Source organism: Erpetoichthys calabaricus, chromosome 11, assembly GCF_900747795.2.
Source record: "Erpetoichthys calabaricus chromosome 11, fErpCal1.3, whole genome shotgun sequence".
Classification (NCBI taxonomy): Eukaryota; Metazoa; Chordata; class Cladistia; order Polypteriformes; family Polypteridae; genus Erpetoichthys; species Erpetoichthys calabaricus.
In genome coordinates this window covers 95,738,559-95,757,551 of record NC_041404.2, presented here as the reverse complement: position 1 = coordinate 95,757,551, position 18,993 = coordinate 95,738,559, and the positions used below count along the sequence as shown (strand labels likewise).

The 18,993-nt window shown below is 36.6% G+C and overlaps 1 protein-coding gene across 1 annotated transcript in view; it reads right to left on the bottom strand.

The window, feature by feature from the left end:
• mybpc2a (myosin binding protein Ca) overlaps positions 1-14,894 on the bottom strand; it is a 142,526-nt gene extending 127,632 nt beyond the window's left edge. The window contains 1 exon segment of the mRNA XM_028813635.2: positions 14,792-14,894. Coding sequence (XP_028669468.2) covers positions 14,792-14,813 — 22 coding nt within the window. The 5' untranslated portion in view covers positions 14,814-14,894.
• Between the last annotated feature and the right edge of the window lie 4,099 nt (positions 14,895-18,993).

The following is an 18,993-nucleotide window of genomic DNA, read 5'->3' as shown; positions in this document are numbered from 1 at the left end:
GGGGCTCAATGAGAGTGCTAAATAACTTTAGCAAGTTGCCGATAGGTTCTTGTTAATATCATGTTTTTTGTGTGTATTACATGTATTAGGAAGCTCATTTCTGCATTTCCTTTGTCTGGGACCACAGCAACATTTCACTGACAGTGCCTTACAGTCATAATCATATTTATTCATCTCCTTTAAAAGATTGCAAAAAATACAAAACTATATATTCAAGCTTGAGACATAATGACTAAGACATTAGATTTAAAACCAAAACTCTGCAACTTTCAAGAATGAACATTGAGTTACCATGACCTATTGTGTATTTGTTGTTAATGTAAAGCACCAAAGAACTAATTTAAGTAAAAGAAGATGGACTCTACAGCAAAAAGAAGACTGACTGAAAACTTGTCTCATTGGATTTCAAATAAATCAATGAATGCTTTCTGTAAATTTTGTCACTAGGAAATACAGACAGATCAAGAATAAAATAGCCATCCCTTTAAAAAGTCCGGAGCCAGCAGTGTAACTTGATGCAGAAATTGCCCTTAGAGAATTGACATTTTAGGCTAGAGTTTGGCTACTGTATTAACTGGAGCCTATTTAATAGTGTAAATGAAACCCATATGACCTTTGATCATGTCAGCTGCTGCTCTGATTTATGGCTTAGTGACATAGCTCAAATTTAAATTGAGCTGCTATCCTTGATGCAGAACAAATTTATTACAGTAGTATATTTTTATTTTTAGTTACTTTCATTTTTATAAAAAACACATCATTGAAGGCTGTTATATGCTATGTACAATATAAATGTAAAGAAAATAAAAAAAATGTTTGTTTACATGTTGAAGCTGGCATCATTTCCATTGAGAGGCTCACTCAAAGGTATGTTTTAATTTCTCTAAAAATATTTTTTACAAATAACTAAAAAATGAATATCAAATAAAAATGGAAAATATATTGAAATTGTTTTTATGTGTAACAATTTCAATATTAGAAACTCTTACATTATTAATACATCTGTTTGTAAAAGTTTATATTTCTTTAACAAAGGTAAGTTGAGAAATTAAGTCTAGTATTTGGTATTGTTGAGTCAGTGAAGATTAATACCTATATTTTACTGCACAGATTACCTTAAAACTCTGAAAAAAAATGTGACCTTATAAATCCTAGAATCATTTACATATCATATGTATAATTATTCAGATCTTTCACAATGCTCCTTTAAAAGCCGGTATATAATATATTCCACATATTAACCACAAAAAAACAATATTTTCTACTTAGCACCTTTTCCCTCTCAGTGTAAATCTATTCTGAGAGCAATGTGGTCATTCAGACTATTAATTCTTAATCTGGAATTGCTGATTCTTGACACTGTCCTGTGATATTACCTTCTCTCATTTCAGTGCTCATAAGAACTCACAACCATTCCAAACAGCTAATCTTAAGCAGTTCGAATTACATCACTCACTCTGCGTCTCAGGAGCAGCCCAACCCTCCTACTCTGCCAATAATTTTTTTCATTTTGGAGTTGTCTTCCCACTGTAGAAAATATTACTTAACAAAACCTATATGGATTGTTTTCCTTTCCCTTTAGAAAACAGTTAAAATAAATAATCGCCACTGGATACTCAAGTCTCTTTAACTTCCTATTTCTGAAACAAAACATAAAAACAAAACACAGTCCAGTCAAGTAAAAATAATATAGCAAGTACAATAGTGTGACACTCCAATGACACCCCATTAAAATCTGCACTCAGTCCCAGTCAACATGTCATCTCATTTTCTAACATGCTTAATTTGAACCAGGGTCTATGAGGGTTGCTGGAGTCTATCCCAGCTAGTACAGGGGACAAGGTATGAACAACCCCTGGACAGGAAACCAGTCAATCACATGATGAACGCACATATACACCCACACACTAGGGCTAATTTAGCACTGCCAGTTCACCTAACCTATACAGTATGTCTTTAGCCAGTGGAAGGAAACCAAAGCACCTGGAGGAAACCTACGCAAAGATGGGGAGAATATGCAAACTCTACACAGCAATGACTCAGAACACTGGTCTTCTTACTACTCCCTAACCAACACTTTGATAAATGAATGTATAACATTTCAGAGTAATAGAAGTTGTAGTTTGAATGAATATTCATTTAAGTTTGAAATGTTACCTTTACAGCTGTACAGCTGTAAATGATTATTCACCGTATAAAGCCTAAGGACATAAATGAACCAATTTAAGTAACACTAGCAAATGACAAAAAATGCATTTAATTTCGACAAATATTGCTCAGTTTTCAGAATCAGCATTAATATCCATCCATCCATTTTCCAACCCGCTGAATCCGAACACAGGGTCATGGGGGTCGCTGGAGCCAATCCCAGCCAACACAGGGCACAAGGCAGGAACCAATCCCGGGCAGGGTGCCAACCCACCGCAGGACACACACAAACACACCCACACACCAAGCACACACTAGGGCCAATTTAGAATCGCCAATCCACCTAACCTGCATGTCTTTGGACTGTGGGAGGAAACCGGAGCGCCCGGAGGAAACCCACGCAGACACGGGGAGAACATGCAGACTCCACGCAGGGAGGACCCGGGAAGCAAACCCAGGTCCCCAGGTCTCCCAACTGCGAGGCAGCAGCGCTACCCACTGCGCCACCGTGCCGCTCAGCATTAATATTCTGTGTAAAAATATAAACATTATAAGGTGAATAACTTTAACATAGATTTAAATTATATACTGTAGGCGTATAGAAGTCAATACTGTTCTATGTCTAAATTTATAGTTCTGTTTATACAGTAAATACAGTAAATATGATAAAGTAAAAAAGAGGAAGAAAAAACCTTCTTATGGAACAGCTGTTACTGCAATCAAATAATAATAGTTCTTGATGTTTTTTCTTCGAACCACTGACTTATTTTGTGCTGTACTATAAACATTCAAACTGAACCTACAGTTACAAAACTTTGCAGTGACATGTGGTAAGGCTTTCAGTATGAATAATTAAAAGAATTACTTTAAATAGTCAGATAATAGTATCTTATTATTGCCAAAGCTAACAAAAGTTTTTCTATTTATTGTTGAACTAGGGCATGCAATTGCTTGGTTTTTGGTCCTTTAGATAGCAGTTCATTTGTAAAAAGTCTGTTCTACTAAGGAAAGAGTTTAACCCCTTCAGTGTGTAGGAAGCAACTCTATAACCTTGCCATTACAGCTGCAGACATGATTGCGATTTCTGATTTTTTTTTTTCATTTTTATCAACACCTGCTATTAAGGTGATATTTTTCCTGTTATTATATTAAACCATACATACTTAATAGCATGGAAACTTGTATTTCAATGTTACATAGAGATTATTTGTGTTTTAGTGTCTTAGGTGATTGTAAGGTTCTTGTTTCATCATGTAACTCCTCATCTTTCACACACCTGTCAAACTATTATCAAAGTTTTGCAGTATAGGCTTTTTCATCAATCAGTTAAACCTGTGCTTAAGAAGTATTCATGTGTACAAGAGAAAAACTCTATCATTTTTATTTTTTTACATTTTTATTGTAAATACATTTCTCTTATAAAAAAATACATCTTTTTTATTTCAGTAATTCAAAAGACTGCCTAATTTGTCCTGCTAATAATATGTAAAAAAAATTCCAGAAAAACTGAAATTTTGGTAAAACGAAGTCTAACTACTTCAAGAGCTGACCATAACTGATATATAATAGAGTATACAGTTTTAGCAAATTAATCATTACAAAATTAAGCTGTACTCTTTAGCAATAACCAAAATGAATGCTTTTTCTTTTAAGCTATTTATCTAATTTGTTAGGAAAAGGGTTTATGTTGTGTAGCCAGCCAGTGCTCACTTTTGTTATCTGTCAACACCCACTGCCCATTACAAGGTTCATATATTATACAAAAATATACCTTTACCCTCTGGATTTGGCTGTTAAAGATGTAAAAAAGAAGTATATGGTGGATATCGATTAGTTTTGGATGAAGGAAGGCAAAGTAACTAAGAAAGAATAACTTTCCTGTAACTTGGAATAAAGTAGAAATTATAGAAAAACACCAAAGTAAAAATCCTGGAGGAAAGTAGGGAAAGGACGTATCAATTTCAGAAGTAGAAGGTAGAAAACAAATGTGAGCATTCCACAGTTGGCAAAGTAATGGACATGGCAAAAACAAAATCACACATTGATCTTCTAACCCATTTAATCTATACCAGGGTTGTGGAGAGCAAATACAGTACCCATCAGGCAAGTGGAAAATTACCTGAAACAAGACAGCTATTGCAGGACACACTCACACATTTACTCATATTGGCCCTTCAAATTTTTGGATACCATCATCTCTACTGACCTGTCCTGGACTGCAAACACTAAGCAGTCACTGAAAAGGCACAGAAGAAACTTCACTTACTGAGACTGCTTAGGAACAGTAATCTGGGTCAAAAGCTAGTGTATTTTTACTGGTCCTTCATAGAGAAGGTGCTGACATACTGTATCACAGTGTGGTACGCAAGCTGCACTACAGCACATAGGAGTGTGCTTCAGCATGTCATCAATGCAGCTGAGAAGACTGTGGGCTGCTCTCTGCCCTCCCTACAAGACTTAAATATTTCCTAATGCCTTGGCAGTGCAAATAATATTTTGAAGGACTCCTCACAGCCTGGTTTCACCTGTTTGACCTGTTGCCCTTTCATAGACACTACAGACCTATCAAATCAAGCATGGACAGACTTGGGAACAGCTTCTTTTCTAGAGCTATAACAACATTGAATCTCAATATGCACTGACCATCTCTCTCTGTGCCTCTGTCTTTGTGCCTCTCTCTCTTTCTTTTCTCCTTCTGTCTTTCTCTACACAAATCATGTGTAGTACTTTTATAGTTTCTGTGTAAATGATTGATTCTTTCTCATTGCATCTGAAGGGGTAGCTGCTCTGTAATTTTGTTATACATACTATAATGACAATAAAGACTTAAAATTCACATTTAGAAACTCCAATTTACCTAACTTGTATATCTTTGAGAAAGTGATGGAAAATTGAAGTATTTAGGGAAAAGCTCCCTCAGATATGTGGAGAGTCTACAAAATCCAAGCAAGTAGTGCCCTGGATTTGAAACCAGAATTCAGAAGCAGTGAGGAAGTAATGCTAATCACTGTGCCACAACAAGCATAGATTGAATGTTACAATTCCTTTGTCCTATCTCAAATGTTAAAGAGGATTTAAAGTTATAAGGAATGGCAACTTGGTCTAAGGTATGTGTAGTAGAAATCAAACATAATAATTAAAGAAAGAAACTTATCCTCAACCAGGACAAGTCTGACAAAACCTTTCTGAGTCAGTAATCAGTCAAGAGAAAAGTTGTTCATTTTGTCATTTAATTACTCCTCAGCAAATGCCTTAGAAGGAGCATCCATCACAGCAGCCTGTTACAGCATGGTCAGGATGATCAAAACATTAAGGGTATATAGGTCTAAATATAAACAACTGAATTTACAGTACATAACAGTATTAATCATTGCACAGATTTACTCTGGTTGGTTTGTTGGTCTACACCCAAGTGACTTATTAAAAATAAAAGTTTGTTTTATTATATTCTTATTCTTCTCCTACCCTTTATATTTTGTCTTCACCCTTGAAATATCTGTCCAATCTTGTTGTTTATAGGATATCTGCTGATTTCTTAGTCATCTTTTAGTACATTTTGTGTATTGCATCTTTGTCTTTGTTGTTCACTTGACCTTTTTTGATTTCCTGATAGGCCTGAACAGCTTTCTGACATTTACTAATCCTTCATGCTATTTCTTTAGGATGAAAGCTATGTCACCATAAAATTATTCTCTCACACATGACACAGGTATGCAATATTATCCATGCATCCATCAGTATTCTAACCCACTTATTCATTTCATGTTCGTGGGGAGCCAACATCTATATTGTTAAAAGGAAAATAACCCTCATGGGAGCTCCAGTCTATCACAGGGCTGCAAAATGTATATTTAGGTAATTATTTTTAAATCTGACATTGAAGAGAATGAGACTGCTTAGCCCTACTACACAGCATATACAAGTGCCTCCTATATATAATATATATTAAATAGAACAGTTATTTAACTAGGTGTTGTAAAGAGCAAGGTAAGGTTGTACAGTGAACAAATGGGAATGTAAGCTTACTTCATATTGTCAGATAAAATTGGTGGTTAACTTAAACCATTGGTTAAACTAAATTTTCTTTCTTCTCACGTATCTACCTCAGTTGATAGACCCTTTTGAATATCTAGTTATTTTTTCATACCTTTTTAATTTATTGCACACCAAATAGAAGGAAAAAACACTACACCCTGCAGCAATTCTTTCTCTTACACTTTCCGGATAATACTACTACAGACAATGAAAACTTGACCATATTCAGTCTGAAAGATAGTAATTATGCAAAAATCATATGGGGCAAATACTATGTGCTATATACTGTATTCAGTGGTAGTGTAATAGATTGCTTGACCAGCCCAGACTTACTGTGAAAAGAGTAGGTATAAAACCGATAGGAGAGAAGGAAAGAGATCAAATTGAGCATGTTTGAAGAAGTCCCAATAAACCAGCTGTGGTAGCTCTCTAGGAGAGATACAGTAATTCCTTTGGCTAAAATATGCATCCCTGAAGCAACTTTACTTAATGCAATCAATTATGAAAGATAACTTGCTCTCTTCAGAGGAAAAAAACTGGGACATACCAGTTTAGGTAATGCTGGTTCCCTCCTGGCTTTGCTAAGAAAATCATTCTGGCATCTAATCCAGATGTTTTTAAATATGCTATCGAGAGAAAGAAAGAATTGCATTTAGGTGATCCCAGTGAAATATACGGTGCTCCTAACACTTTGGGAAACAATGCCTGAACCAGGATGTTAATCCAATGTAAGACATTAAAATAATCCAGAGAACAAATGTTTGCACCCTGACAAATATGTTTTACTTCAAACTCAGTAATTGTGATTGTAGTGAGAAGTCTGGCAAAATGACACCTTTTATTGACTAACTAAAAAGATTACAATATGCAAGCTTTCGAGGCAACTCAGGTCTCTTCTTCAGGCAAGATGTAATACAGAAACTGGAGTTCACTGTGTTTATATAGACACTAGGACAGACATAACATTAGTTAAGATTGACATGAGACATCTTAAATGTAAAAAAGTAACGGACCTCTCCAGGCTAAGATTCATTTAGCAAGAAAGGAGAACAATGTATGGTCAAGATCTTTGGACAACTGTCCAACAAAGTCTTTTGAAGTTTCTGATGAGTTTTTCAATACAATGTGGATCTGTAGTCAGGTTGTCTGTGTCAGTCTGAGTGATGCAAACAGTCCTCATATCTGGCCATAAAACTCTTGTCTTTATTTAAACCATATTGTAATGTATTAAATTTTAGCATGAGTTTACCTTCCCATTCTTTTCTGTCTTGCTGTGTTCTGAAGTTGCCCATAAGCACTGTGACTTTAAAGTCCCTCTCACAGTGTCCATAGCTGTTGAAGTGGGCCGCTACAGGAACATCTGTGTTGCCACGTTTAATGTGGAACCTGTGTAAATTCATTCTTTGGCGGAGTATTTGTCCAGTTTCTCCCACGTAGAGTGCAGTGTCAGGATATTTCATACAGAGAATTAGGTAGACCACATTAGATTATCTACAGGAAGATGATCCCTTTATGTGATGTTTTAGTCGGAAGTGTGGTATGACTACATGGTCTGTATTATAAATGTAAGAACACGTTTTACATCTTTTCTGTAGGCAGGAAGATGTGCCATTTTCTGTTGGTTCACTTAGGGAGCTTCAGAGAATTAGTTGCTGCAGGTTTGGCAATTGTCTGTATGCAAGGAGGGGAGGTTCTGGAAATACAATTTTCAGTGTTTCGTCATTGTTTAGAATTGGCTGAAGTTCTTTTATAATTTATTGAAGTGTATCAAGATATGTGTTATGGATGACAACAAGGGGTATACGGTTCTTGTTGTCTTTGTTTTTATATTCCAGAAGGTTGTCTCTGGGCATGGCAGTAGCTCTTCTTATTTGAGTGTCTGTTGTTTTGGGGGTATAACCTTGTCTGATGAAATCTTGCCTGTGCTCCTGCAGTTGTTTATCCCGGTCTGTCGGGTCTGAGCAAATATGATTGTAACGTATTGTTTGGCTGAAAATAATGGAGCACCTTATATGCTTGGGCTGGAAGCTATCACTTCTCAGGTAGGTCCGTCTGTCTGTTGGTTTGTGAAAAACAGAGGTTACAAGGGTGTTATCTTTCAGTTGAAGGGTGGTGTCAAGGAAGCTGACTTCTGTTTTTGAGTAATTCAGCTTCAGCTTTATGTTGGTGTGGAAAGAATTTTATTCATTATGGAAATGGAGGAGTTCCTTCTCACTGTCAGTCCAGACTATGAAGATGTCATCTATGTAACGGAAATACAACATTGTTTTAAGATGCATGTTGACATAAAATCTTCCTCCAATTTTTCCATAAATAGGTTTGCATAGTGAGGTGCAAACCAACAGCCCATTGCAGTCCCCATTTGTCGCAAGTAGAAGTCTTGTCCAAATGAGAATAAATTATGTGTCAGAGTAAATTTTATCTTTTGTATAACTGACTCTGTGAGTAAATCATATTGTTTGAGGTACGTTTCACATGCCAATATGCCAGCATCATAGGGAATGTTTGTGTAAGTGCCTCAACATCCATTGTGGCCAGTAAGGTTCCCTCAGGAAATGCAATGGCAATGGAAGGATGGTAGTAAAGTCAAAGTGAAAAGGACAAAAAAGACACATTCATTTGTTGGTGTGATATAGCTAGGTAGATTAACCACTAAACCTGTTATTTACTTTAAGTAAGAAAGCTAGACTATTGTTAGTTGTTTGTGTTTGTTTACCTGAATTTCTTTAATTCCAGTGTTCAAAGAGATTTTATATTACTGCTCCAACACCATTTTATGCCTGGGAATTGCTACAGTCTCCTGTCCCTGTACATAAATACTTTGAAAACTGACTAAAACCTAGACAGTGGTCTTCATTTCTGAAGGATACACACCAGAGAAACAAGAGAAATAAGCTTCCAGAGACTCTGCACAACAGAAAGTGTCAAGAGACGCTGATTCCACTATTGTGTGTATTGTTAATCCTTGGTATATGGCCTATTGAAAATGACCGCCAAAACTACAATAATTTGGTGTTGATTTTTTATAGGTCAATTCCTGCATGCTTAAAGCTGGCTGTAGGGAGATTCAGCATAGAAACACTAGATTTTAACTTTCACCGGAGAGTTCCTGATAATTTAATGTTAATCCAGGAAAGAAAAGCTGCAGTATACCATGGGCTCTGGGATACCACTACAAAGTGCTGGCTTCACAACTTTGTAAGAAAAGCAGTAGTGGCTTTGCTAATATCCCTAAAATGTGATAGTGTAGTTGGTGGCCAGAGAAAGAGTGAGAAAAAAGGCAGAGACCAGGAAATGAATGAGCTAGTACAGAGTGTAGCCTATGTGCTCTCCCAATTAGAAATTAATCTGCATAATGAAGTATGCCTAGTGAAACTTAATGCTGTATTTTATTTTAGTATACACGATTTTCAACTTACTCACATATTTACATTGATATACTATGAAATAAATATATTCTTTAACTGAAAATCTCATGTCACAGAGGTAGGTAGCAAATCAAAATCCATTTGTTACATTTTTTTATATTATTTTTATATTTCTCCACATTGCTGACCATATACCAATGTGGTATTTTGGCACTGTAGGTTAGGTGTTCTAACAGCTCCATGGTCAAGGTTTGATTCACATTACCTTCTCATTCTAGTTCACATGTTCCTCTGTTTGCATTGGTCTTAGTACTCCAATTTCCTTCCACATTGCAGAGACATACATGTTAGACTAATTTGTAACTCTGACTTAGCTCAGTACCAAATAAGCATGGTAGTGTATTTGCCTTGTGATGGATTGCTGTTTTATTCATAGTTTCTTCCTACATTACACACAATATTATTAGATAAGGCTAAAGATTCATGGTACCCTGGAAAATGAATAATTGGGAGAATGAATTGAAGACTGGATGGATGGATAAAAGATACTAGTCTGACCAGGATTTACAGCTCAGCCAGATGGAAGTCATAGGCTAAATAAAGATAATAGTAAAGCTCATTAATAAAATTTTAAAAAACAGCTATTTAGCTGCATGTGTTGACATCATAAATATGTATAACAAAATGAAAGGTGTTGGATGTCATCGCGTTACACTCAATCATGAGTTTCCTTATCTAGTTATGTTCTTTGTGGTTAACAATTGTACCTATGGCATGAAATTAAAATTAAGGTATGGAACCATTATGTAAAGCTGTAAAGATACAAAAACTAAAAGAATACACTAATATAAAAGATCACCATAAAAATAACTAGAATTATTGATTTTACACTGGATGCAGGAAGTCAACCTAAAACAAAGTGAAAGCTGAAGATTTTGTGCTGAAGTATAGTGGGCACATCAGTAAAACACTAATATCTATGGACACAATGTAGATAGTATCCACTATCAGGTTTGCATTGACAAAAGCTGTTTAAGCATAATAATAATAATAACAATAATAATAATTCTATCCATTTATGTTGTGCTTTTCAAACTACTCCAATGACTTTACATAGGGAGCGGGGATCCACTTTATTCCACCACTAATGTGTAGCATCCATCTGGATGATGTAAAAGCAGCCATAGTGCCAGTACGCTCACCACACATTAGCTATTAAGTGGTGAAGTGGTGTCAGAAATAGCCAGTTAGAGACGGGGAGGATTAGGGGGCCAGAATAACTAGGCCGTGATGGACAATTTAGCCTGGACATTAAGATATACCTTGCCCTTTACAAAGGATACCCAGGGATCTTTTATGACCACGGAGAGTCAGGACCTCGATTTTATGTCACAACTGAAGGATGGTGCCATTTTTATAGCACAGTGTTCTCGTCACTGTATTGGGACATTGGGATCCAAATTCAGACCACAGGGTAAGTGTACCTTACTGGCCTCACCAACACCTCTTCCAGCAGCAACCAAAGCTTTTCCCATATGGTCTCCCATCCAAGATCCTAGAAATAAGTAGACATACAGTTCCCAATCCTATCTAGAGGTTGTCTGCAATGAACTCTGATAATGTTGTTGTCATTTAACTGCAAAAATGTCCCATGTAACCTTATGAAAATGTAAATGCAATAGTAATATCATTCTAAGGCACCACAGATACACACATTAAAACAATTTTTATAATTTATTAAATAAATAGATTATGTTAAGAATCACTGTAAAATATTAAACTAAATTACTATTTTATTTATCTACATCCTTTTCTTCAATACAAAAAATTATGTAACAGATATTCAGATTAGTATTTCACATTAATTATCAGAACCCAAGTCTCCACTCCCAAAGATATCTAGGCTGCCTTTCTTTCACAGAGAGCTTTCTGAGATCTGTCATAACACCATATGTTCTTCTGCCAGTTCTAAATAGAAAAAGACATTTGATCCTAAAGCAAAGGTGACAGACTGTCATTTGAAGATTCATTTTGCTGTCCTACTCCTTGAATCACAACCTGCCTTTATAAGTAATGACTGGCTCTTAGAACAACAGAGAGGACAGATCTGACCCTTCACTTTTGATCAGCAAGTGCTTTGCAAATAATTACGTCTTGTTGAGACAAATACCTGTGGATTGTCAGATTAGCTACTGAGGCAAGTATCCAGAAAGTCCAGGCACTTTATGTCAGTACACAGTTCAAGATAAGTAAAAATGGAGCATTCAAAATAAAGGAAAAGAGCCTATAAACTCTTTGTTAATAATCTGCTAAGTATATTTAATGGAGCTGTGAAGTAGTAGATGGAATAGGGTTTCTATTTACACAAAATGTGGATAGAGAGCATACTGTTTCTGACAGGCAGGCTATAGACAATTCCCTTGTCTCAAAGCTGCTAATCCTTTACACATTTAATAATTTCAAGACAGCATACCTTTGGCCCTGGTGAGAGCATTTTTGAATGCTATTTCACATTCTCTTTTGCTAGACTAAATAAGCAGCCTAAGAGTAATATATCCTGTTAAATATAATTTTTCTTTCTTCGTGGTTCAAGATTTAATTTGAACCATTAATCCTACATTAGTTTCAACATGGATTAGAACAGCAGTTCATGCCAGTCAAAAGTGAGACTAGCACAGTCAATGTCCACACCCCCCTACCACCCTGAAGTTCATAGCTTAGTTGGCTGAAAAACATTTTTTTTTTCTTATTTTAGAATTTCTCTTCTGGAATCAGTCCTTAGATGTCCTCACATCCTGACCTTCCCAAATTAGTTTACTTTATTGGCAATAGCACATGGTGACCATTATGCTTAAGCAAATCATATCACTCACAGTATCATTATATATTCTGTGCATGTTACCAAATGATATAAATTCATTCAAAGCTGTGTAGAAACAGGCAAGTCACATATTCCTTGGGCAGAAAAAACGTTTTCTTTTTTTTAGTTTTATTTTCCCAAAATGGAAATTTGGTCACAGTTGCAATATAGCTCTTAAGACGCTGAAGGCATTTGGAATGCGAATTGATTTCATCTGGACACAGACATAGACATTTGATCTGGGATGGTGACACAGTGATATTGCCTATTTGGTGATGACTGAGAAGACTGTATATCACTGCACAGTTATCCAGAAAATCCCAATCTTCTTGGCACATCTTAAGGGTCTGCTTTTTCAGGGTTCATCATCACTGTGTGCTTAACAAATTTTATTCAGCAAACTATTTAAATATATAAAGTCAAAATGCATGCATCTTCCTTTAAAAATATTCCAACATTCCCAAACAAATTCTGAAACCAAAATCAAAAAGCAATAAAGAGTTCAAGTTCACTCTTTTTCCTAAATTGTAGATATAATTCATGTTTGAGAATAGTATCTTATTGAGTCTGTGGCCAAAGGCTGCAATGATTTCCTGTAGTGGCAAAAACGTATCTGCCTTATCCAGTCAAGAAACCAACTGGAGGTAAGAAAAGAGCAGCCAAAAATGTGTTTATCCAGGTCAGAATGAGCTGACTCTACTTATTTCTCATGTGGATATCTGTTGCAGATATCACATATATACCTTTGATATGGGATCTGTTAAAATAATTATTGACAAACTAGCAACTAGTCAGCCAGGGAGATAATTCCACTACCAATTGATCAGTGTGTGCATAAGATTTAGGAAAGTTTTGACAGTAAAAGCAGCATAGAGTGGGTTGCTGATATACTTAAATACCATCCTCATAGAATCTTATATACTACCCTTACTACAGTTGCTAGTTCCAGGATGTATGTATTAGCATTTTCATTTATAGCATTCTATATAATTTTTTATACTTTCTCAATTCAGAGCTGTGGGGTTCTGGACCAAGGCAGGAAGTGGTCCTAGATACAGTGCCTGTCAAAGACAGGACCAACTAATGCAAATATCAAAAATAACGCTGAGAATAATTTACAGCTGCTAATTAACCTAACATGAATGTCTTTGGAGACTTCCTCTGGCATACCTGGAGAAAAATTTATATAGATACAAGGAGAACATACAAACTCTACATAGAAAACAACAGTGCACAGAATTTGAACTCAGGAGGCTCGATCACTTCACTAGCATGAAGTGTTATTATTATAATGTGGGCTGAACAATTCAAAATTGAGGAAATAGTAATTAACTCTAGACCTAATGAAAGTCTTTAAAATTAAAATGAACAACTCAAGTTTTGCTTTCATGTAATTCCTTCAAATGAGGAAGCAAGGCTTGATTTGAAAGTTAAGAGTAAACTTCACACAGTTTAGAAAATGTTTCTTCACATTAAACTGACTACTTTGCAATGAATTTGAAAGTAATTTGTTCAAGATGCAAATATTTTAACACAAAGAATTAGGTAAATAAAAAATCTCATTTTGGCTTCTTCTCATCCAGATTTTTCTTGTGTTATGATAATTTAAAGTTAAAGACTTATGAGGCTACTAATTAAAACAGTTATTCTGTCCTTTTGTCCAGTTAAGTAATTTGTCTTTCAATGAATGCTCAGCATAAATAAAAATTAAACATTCTCTTATAGGTAGAGCTACAGGCTCTATTTCATTATCTGGTATCAAAAGAGAGTGATCAGTGGTGATAATAAATATGACCTTAGCAGGGTACTAAGCAAAGACCATGTATTAAGTATTTGTTTTGAAACATATACTGGCTATGTCAAGTTCTATGTGATTGTGTGTACAATGAATGGTGCTATATAAATGAGAGACTGACTGATGATTTTGTTGTTTGTTTGTTGTGCTCGCTTCTAAATATAAGCGTATGACTACTTGTTCCTGTATTTCTTGGTATAGTGTCAGCATTAAAATACAATAAATACACAACAAAAGCCATGAAATGTTTCTGCAAGTAGCTTGACAAGCACTAAAAGAAAGACTGTAGACGAAGTAAATAATAAGAAAGCCACTCCTAAATCTTTGTCTATAATAAACTGAAGTCATTTATACTAGAAGATAGAAGCAAGACCCTGAAAATCGATCCATTTCAAAGGGCTGTGAAATTATTGTAGCATTTATAAAACTGCACATAAACAAAAATATACATTCTTGTATATCTGAACTAAAAGCACACAGGAACACAAAAACTGTTTATCGTATTACTGAACTCTCAGTAGGAAACCTTTCTAGCACTATGGCCCACTCACCCCTTCCCTCTTCACCCCATCCCACTTTACCTACCTGTTTTCTTGGGCTCTGGCATGATGTGTCCTCTAGCTCTATGCTGCGCAAAAGCACTAAAATCAAATCACTGCCTGCCTCTCACTTAAAAGCACAACTGATCTCAGAGAGAGGCTGGGACTGTTACCTGAGCCTACAGACACATATCAAGACACCAGCATGAGCATATATGTGAGTGCATTTACAACACTGAGCATATCAGGATCTCAATTTGGATAGACTTTCTGCAGGGTGTCCTCATTACTATATATTTTAATATTTTATTATGAAAGTAAATATGGCAACTTTTAGCTTTTGCTCAGCACTCAAGTATAATATTTTATTAGAAATTGACACTACTATAGTAATCTTATTTTGAACAAATGAAAATTTCATAGTACAGTATTTACACTAGTCTCATTTTTCGTTCCAAGTAATGGTGAGAACAAATATTAAGCTGCAAGACTACAGCTTGGTGCAATAGACATGACATACTCATTTACGTCTATAAACAGTATAAAATAAAAGACTTTTGATGTTTTCTGCATGAATACTGTACAGCCTTTTCACTAAATCAACAAATAGGCTGTACCCTTCATAGGGTAAAAAACAGAGTCACCAACTGTGGTTACAGAAACACTGTTTTGTGAAGTACAAATTTTAAGGAAGTAGGTAAATGAAGACATTATTTTACCCACAAGCCTGTGCGATTCTTTTGCATCTACTGCAAGGAGGAAAGTAAATTGTCCACAAGTGATACAGTACAGTGATTTCACTGGCTATGCAGGGGTTCCTGTTGGTTCTCTGTATTTGTCATATGTTTGAGCAGCATTAATTTAGGAGAAAGATATGAGTGTGCATTCTGATACCAGTATTATAGTTTAGAATCAAAAGACACATTTAAAAAGTAATTACAGGTGTGAATCAGTATAAGCCACCAAACCAAGCACCACACTCCAACATATGCTGTATTGATTTCAACAGAATCTGATACACCTTAATTATAAAACAATTAAGGCCTTCAAAATGTGCATATAAATGGAATATGGATAATCTACCATGTTCCAAACAAATTTAATAAACGTTTTAGGACTGAAAAGGACAACATCCTATCTAGTGATTGTCTAAACAGTAGACACCAGTCCTGACAATGATTCCAATACAGTGAGGTCAAATTTAAACACACATAGACAATAGCTGCTTAATAATCCAATGTGGACATATTTACAGAATGATAAATACGGACACACTCTGAAAATGTGTAGCAATGCTAAACGCTGTGCCACTTAGTGAATATGAATAATAGATAAAAACATAGCATTACAATACATGATAAGGGGAAAAGTAAAAGGTCTAACAGGTTAGCTGGTTGTTGCTCCATTACTGCTGCTTGAACCAATGGAAATGTCTTTAATGAGGCCTTGGTGACATTCACTGTGTTTACATGCACTTTCATAACTCGGTTATTCATAGAAACCTGGTTTCTAAAATGTAATTTAAACACTTATTCCGGTTAGAGAAACTGGTTTATTGGTTTCTGAGAAACCAGGTTAACACACATAGATTGATCTGTGGTTAACCCGGTTACTTGGCCATGTAAATCCTTTGTTGAGTTACAAGTTAAGGATTTTGTAGTCTCCACATATCCAGTGAACTGTGTTCTTCTATTTATGTGTTAGCTTCACACATGCCTTTCAGCAGTGATAGATAGAAGGCATTATTCCTTCTCCTGGATGAAGTAATCTCAGTAATTCAGATATTGCTAACTTTATGTTGATTAGCTAAATGTACAGCACCAAGCTCTGCAGTACAATCTTGGGATCAAAAAGTAATGTGTGCTACATGATCATATTATTTTTTAAAGTAACGAATAACCTAATACAATATTTATTTTATTAAATTTAAAAATACCTGTGTTATTATTATCCTAGCAGTACTTGGGTGTAAGGCAAGATACACATGTACTGGTATGCTGCTCTTTTGCAGAGCTCAATCACACAATCAAGCAGAAAAGACTGTGCTGCATGCATCCGGTAACAGAAATATATAAATAAATTGTCAGTTTAGGTTTAATAAAGATATTTGCTATAGATACATTGAAACAATGTGATTGGGTCATGCAGCGATGTTTTTTACTTCACCATAAAAATATATTTACAAAATAGAATAGATTTATTATAGGCTTCAAGCTTGTTTTCAGATTAAGGGCAGCCGATGACAATGTTTACCCCTTTTCTTCACAGTTTAATAGTGTTGGAGTGTTTTTCCAAAGGAGAACTCCAGAAGCATACCTGCTCTGGTAAACAGAGATTTTTAAAGAAACTAGGTTTCTGTTTTAACCAGGTTAGTCATATTACCCTGTTTTTATGTGTGCATGTAAATGCACTGATTGTGGCAACTGAAGGTTTCAGCCAATGTTGTCAAGAAGGTGACAAGAGAAGGGAAAGCATTTCTGGTGTGGATGTCATTGCTTGGATTGGTTTTGTGTTTTGCTGCAAAATGGAGTTAAAAGTGATGTGGACCTCAGATGAAAGGAAAGTAGTTAGTGCAGTCAGCACTAATGACTAATGTTAAACATGATTTTCATTTATATTTATGTATTTAACAGATTAATTTATTGAAGGAGACTTACAAATGAGGTCATTCTAACCAAATCAACATCATTTAAGTCTTTTTAAAAACAAGTTTTACAAGATTAGGCTGCAAAAGTTAACCCAAACAGGTGAAAAATATCAAACATCTTATAAGTAAGCAACCAGTAAATCATTTAAAGCACAAAACTAGTTAACATCACCTTAAACAAAAGAAGAACCTAGTATGAAAACTGTTAACTAGCTGTACACAAAACAAGAAAGTCTTCAAATGTTTCTTAAACACACTAAGGAAGTTAATCAGTGACAGGTGTCACAATAATGAGACATACACAGATAAAGGCTTGGGGCAGCCACCTGTATAATCTGGTATCCTGGCTGCAAAGTCGTTTTTTTATCAATAAAGAGCACTGATGTGCATACAACTGAGTCCAGAACAAGACTGACTAATAGGGGAAAGGGAAAGGCTTTTAAAGGGGAAGACAGGACGTGAGGTCATAAGGATCGGGCCCATGTTCTTTAGCCATTGGTTCCTGCCCGGATGTGACATCACAGGGGCTGGAGCCAGTAAGGTCTCCTTCCATTGGCTCAGTCCTGGAAGTGACGTCAAGAGCAGTAGATGGAATCTCCCGGGAATGGTCTACAGGGAAGAGAGAAAAAGAGTCAGTGCACTCTGCCACCTCCCGGCCTGTCTCAGAACTGCCGTCACTCAAGCCCTTTAGCTGCCTCCCATGCGCACGTGTGTGACAAGGCCCCCCCCCCTTAGCCCAGACCCGTCGGGTCGGGCGACCCTAACCGAGAGGTCGTGAATCCGAGAGAGAGCATCAGCGTTGGCATGGAGAGTGCCTCGGCGATGAACGAGCGAAAACTTATACGGCTGTAGGTCAAGAAACCACCGGGTGACTCGCGGATTCGACTCCTTGTGCAGGGCCATCCACTGTAGAGGTGCATGGTCCATGACAAGGGTGAATTCCCGGCCCAACAGGTAGTACCTAAGCTGAGTAATCGCCCATTTAATCGCCAAAGCCTCCCTTTCCACCGCTGCATACCTGGTCTCCCGGTCCAACAGTTTCTGGCTCAGGAACATGATGGGGTGTTCCACACTATCGACACTTTGGCTCAGCACGGCCCCCAGGCCTGTGTCCGAAGCGTCCGTCTGGAGGATGAAAGGCAAAGAAAAGTTAGGTGCCATCAAAATAGGTGCGGACATAAGGGCCTGCTTCAAGTCACCACATGCAGTGCCTGTCTTCTCAGTCCATACCACAATGTTCGGGGCCCTCTTCTTTGTTAAATCAGTCAAGGGCGCCGCTCTCTCCGAGAACCAGGGTACAAATTGGCGGTAGTACCCCGCTAACCTGAGAAAGGCTTGGACTTGCCGCTTGGTTCGCGGACAGGGCCATTTCAAAATGGCATCTACTTTGGAGCACTGTGGCCTTACGGTACCCCGACCCACCAGGTTTCCTAAATATTTGGCCTCACTTAATCCAAAGAAGCATTTCTTGGGATTAATCCGGAGTCCGGCCTCACCAAGTGTCCGCAATACCGCTCAGACATGCTGTAGGTGTTCCTTCCATGTGCTGAATAGATGACCACGTCATCCAGGTAGGCAGCACTGTATGAGTTATAAGGCCG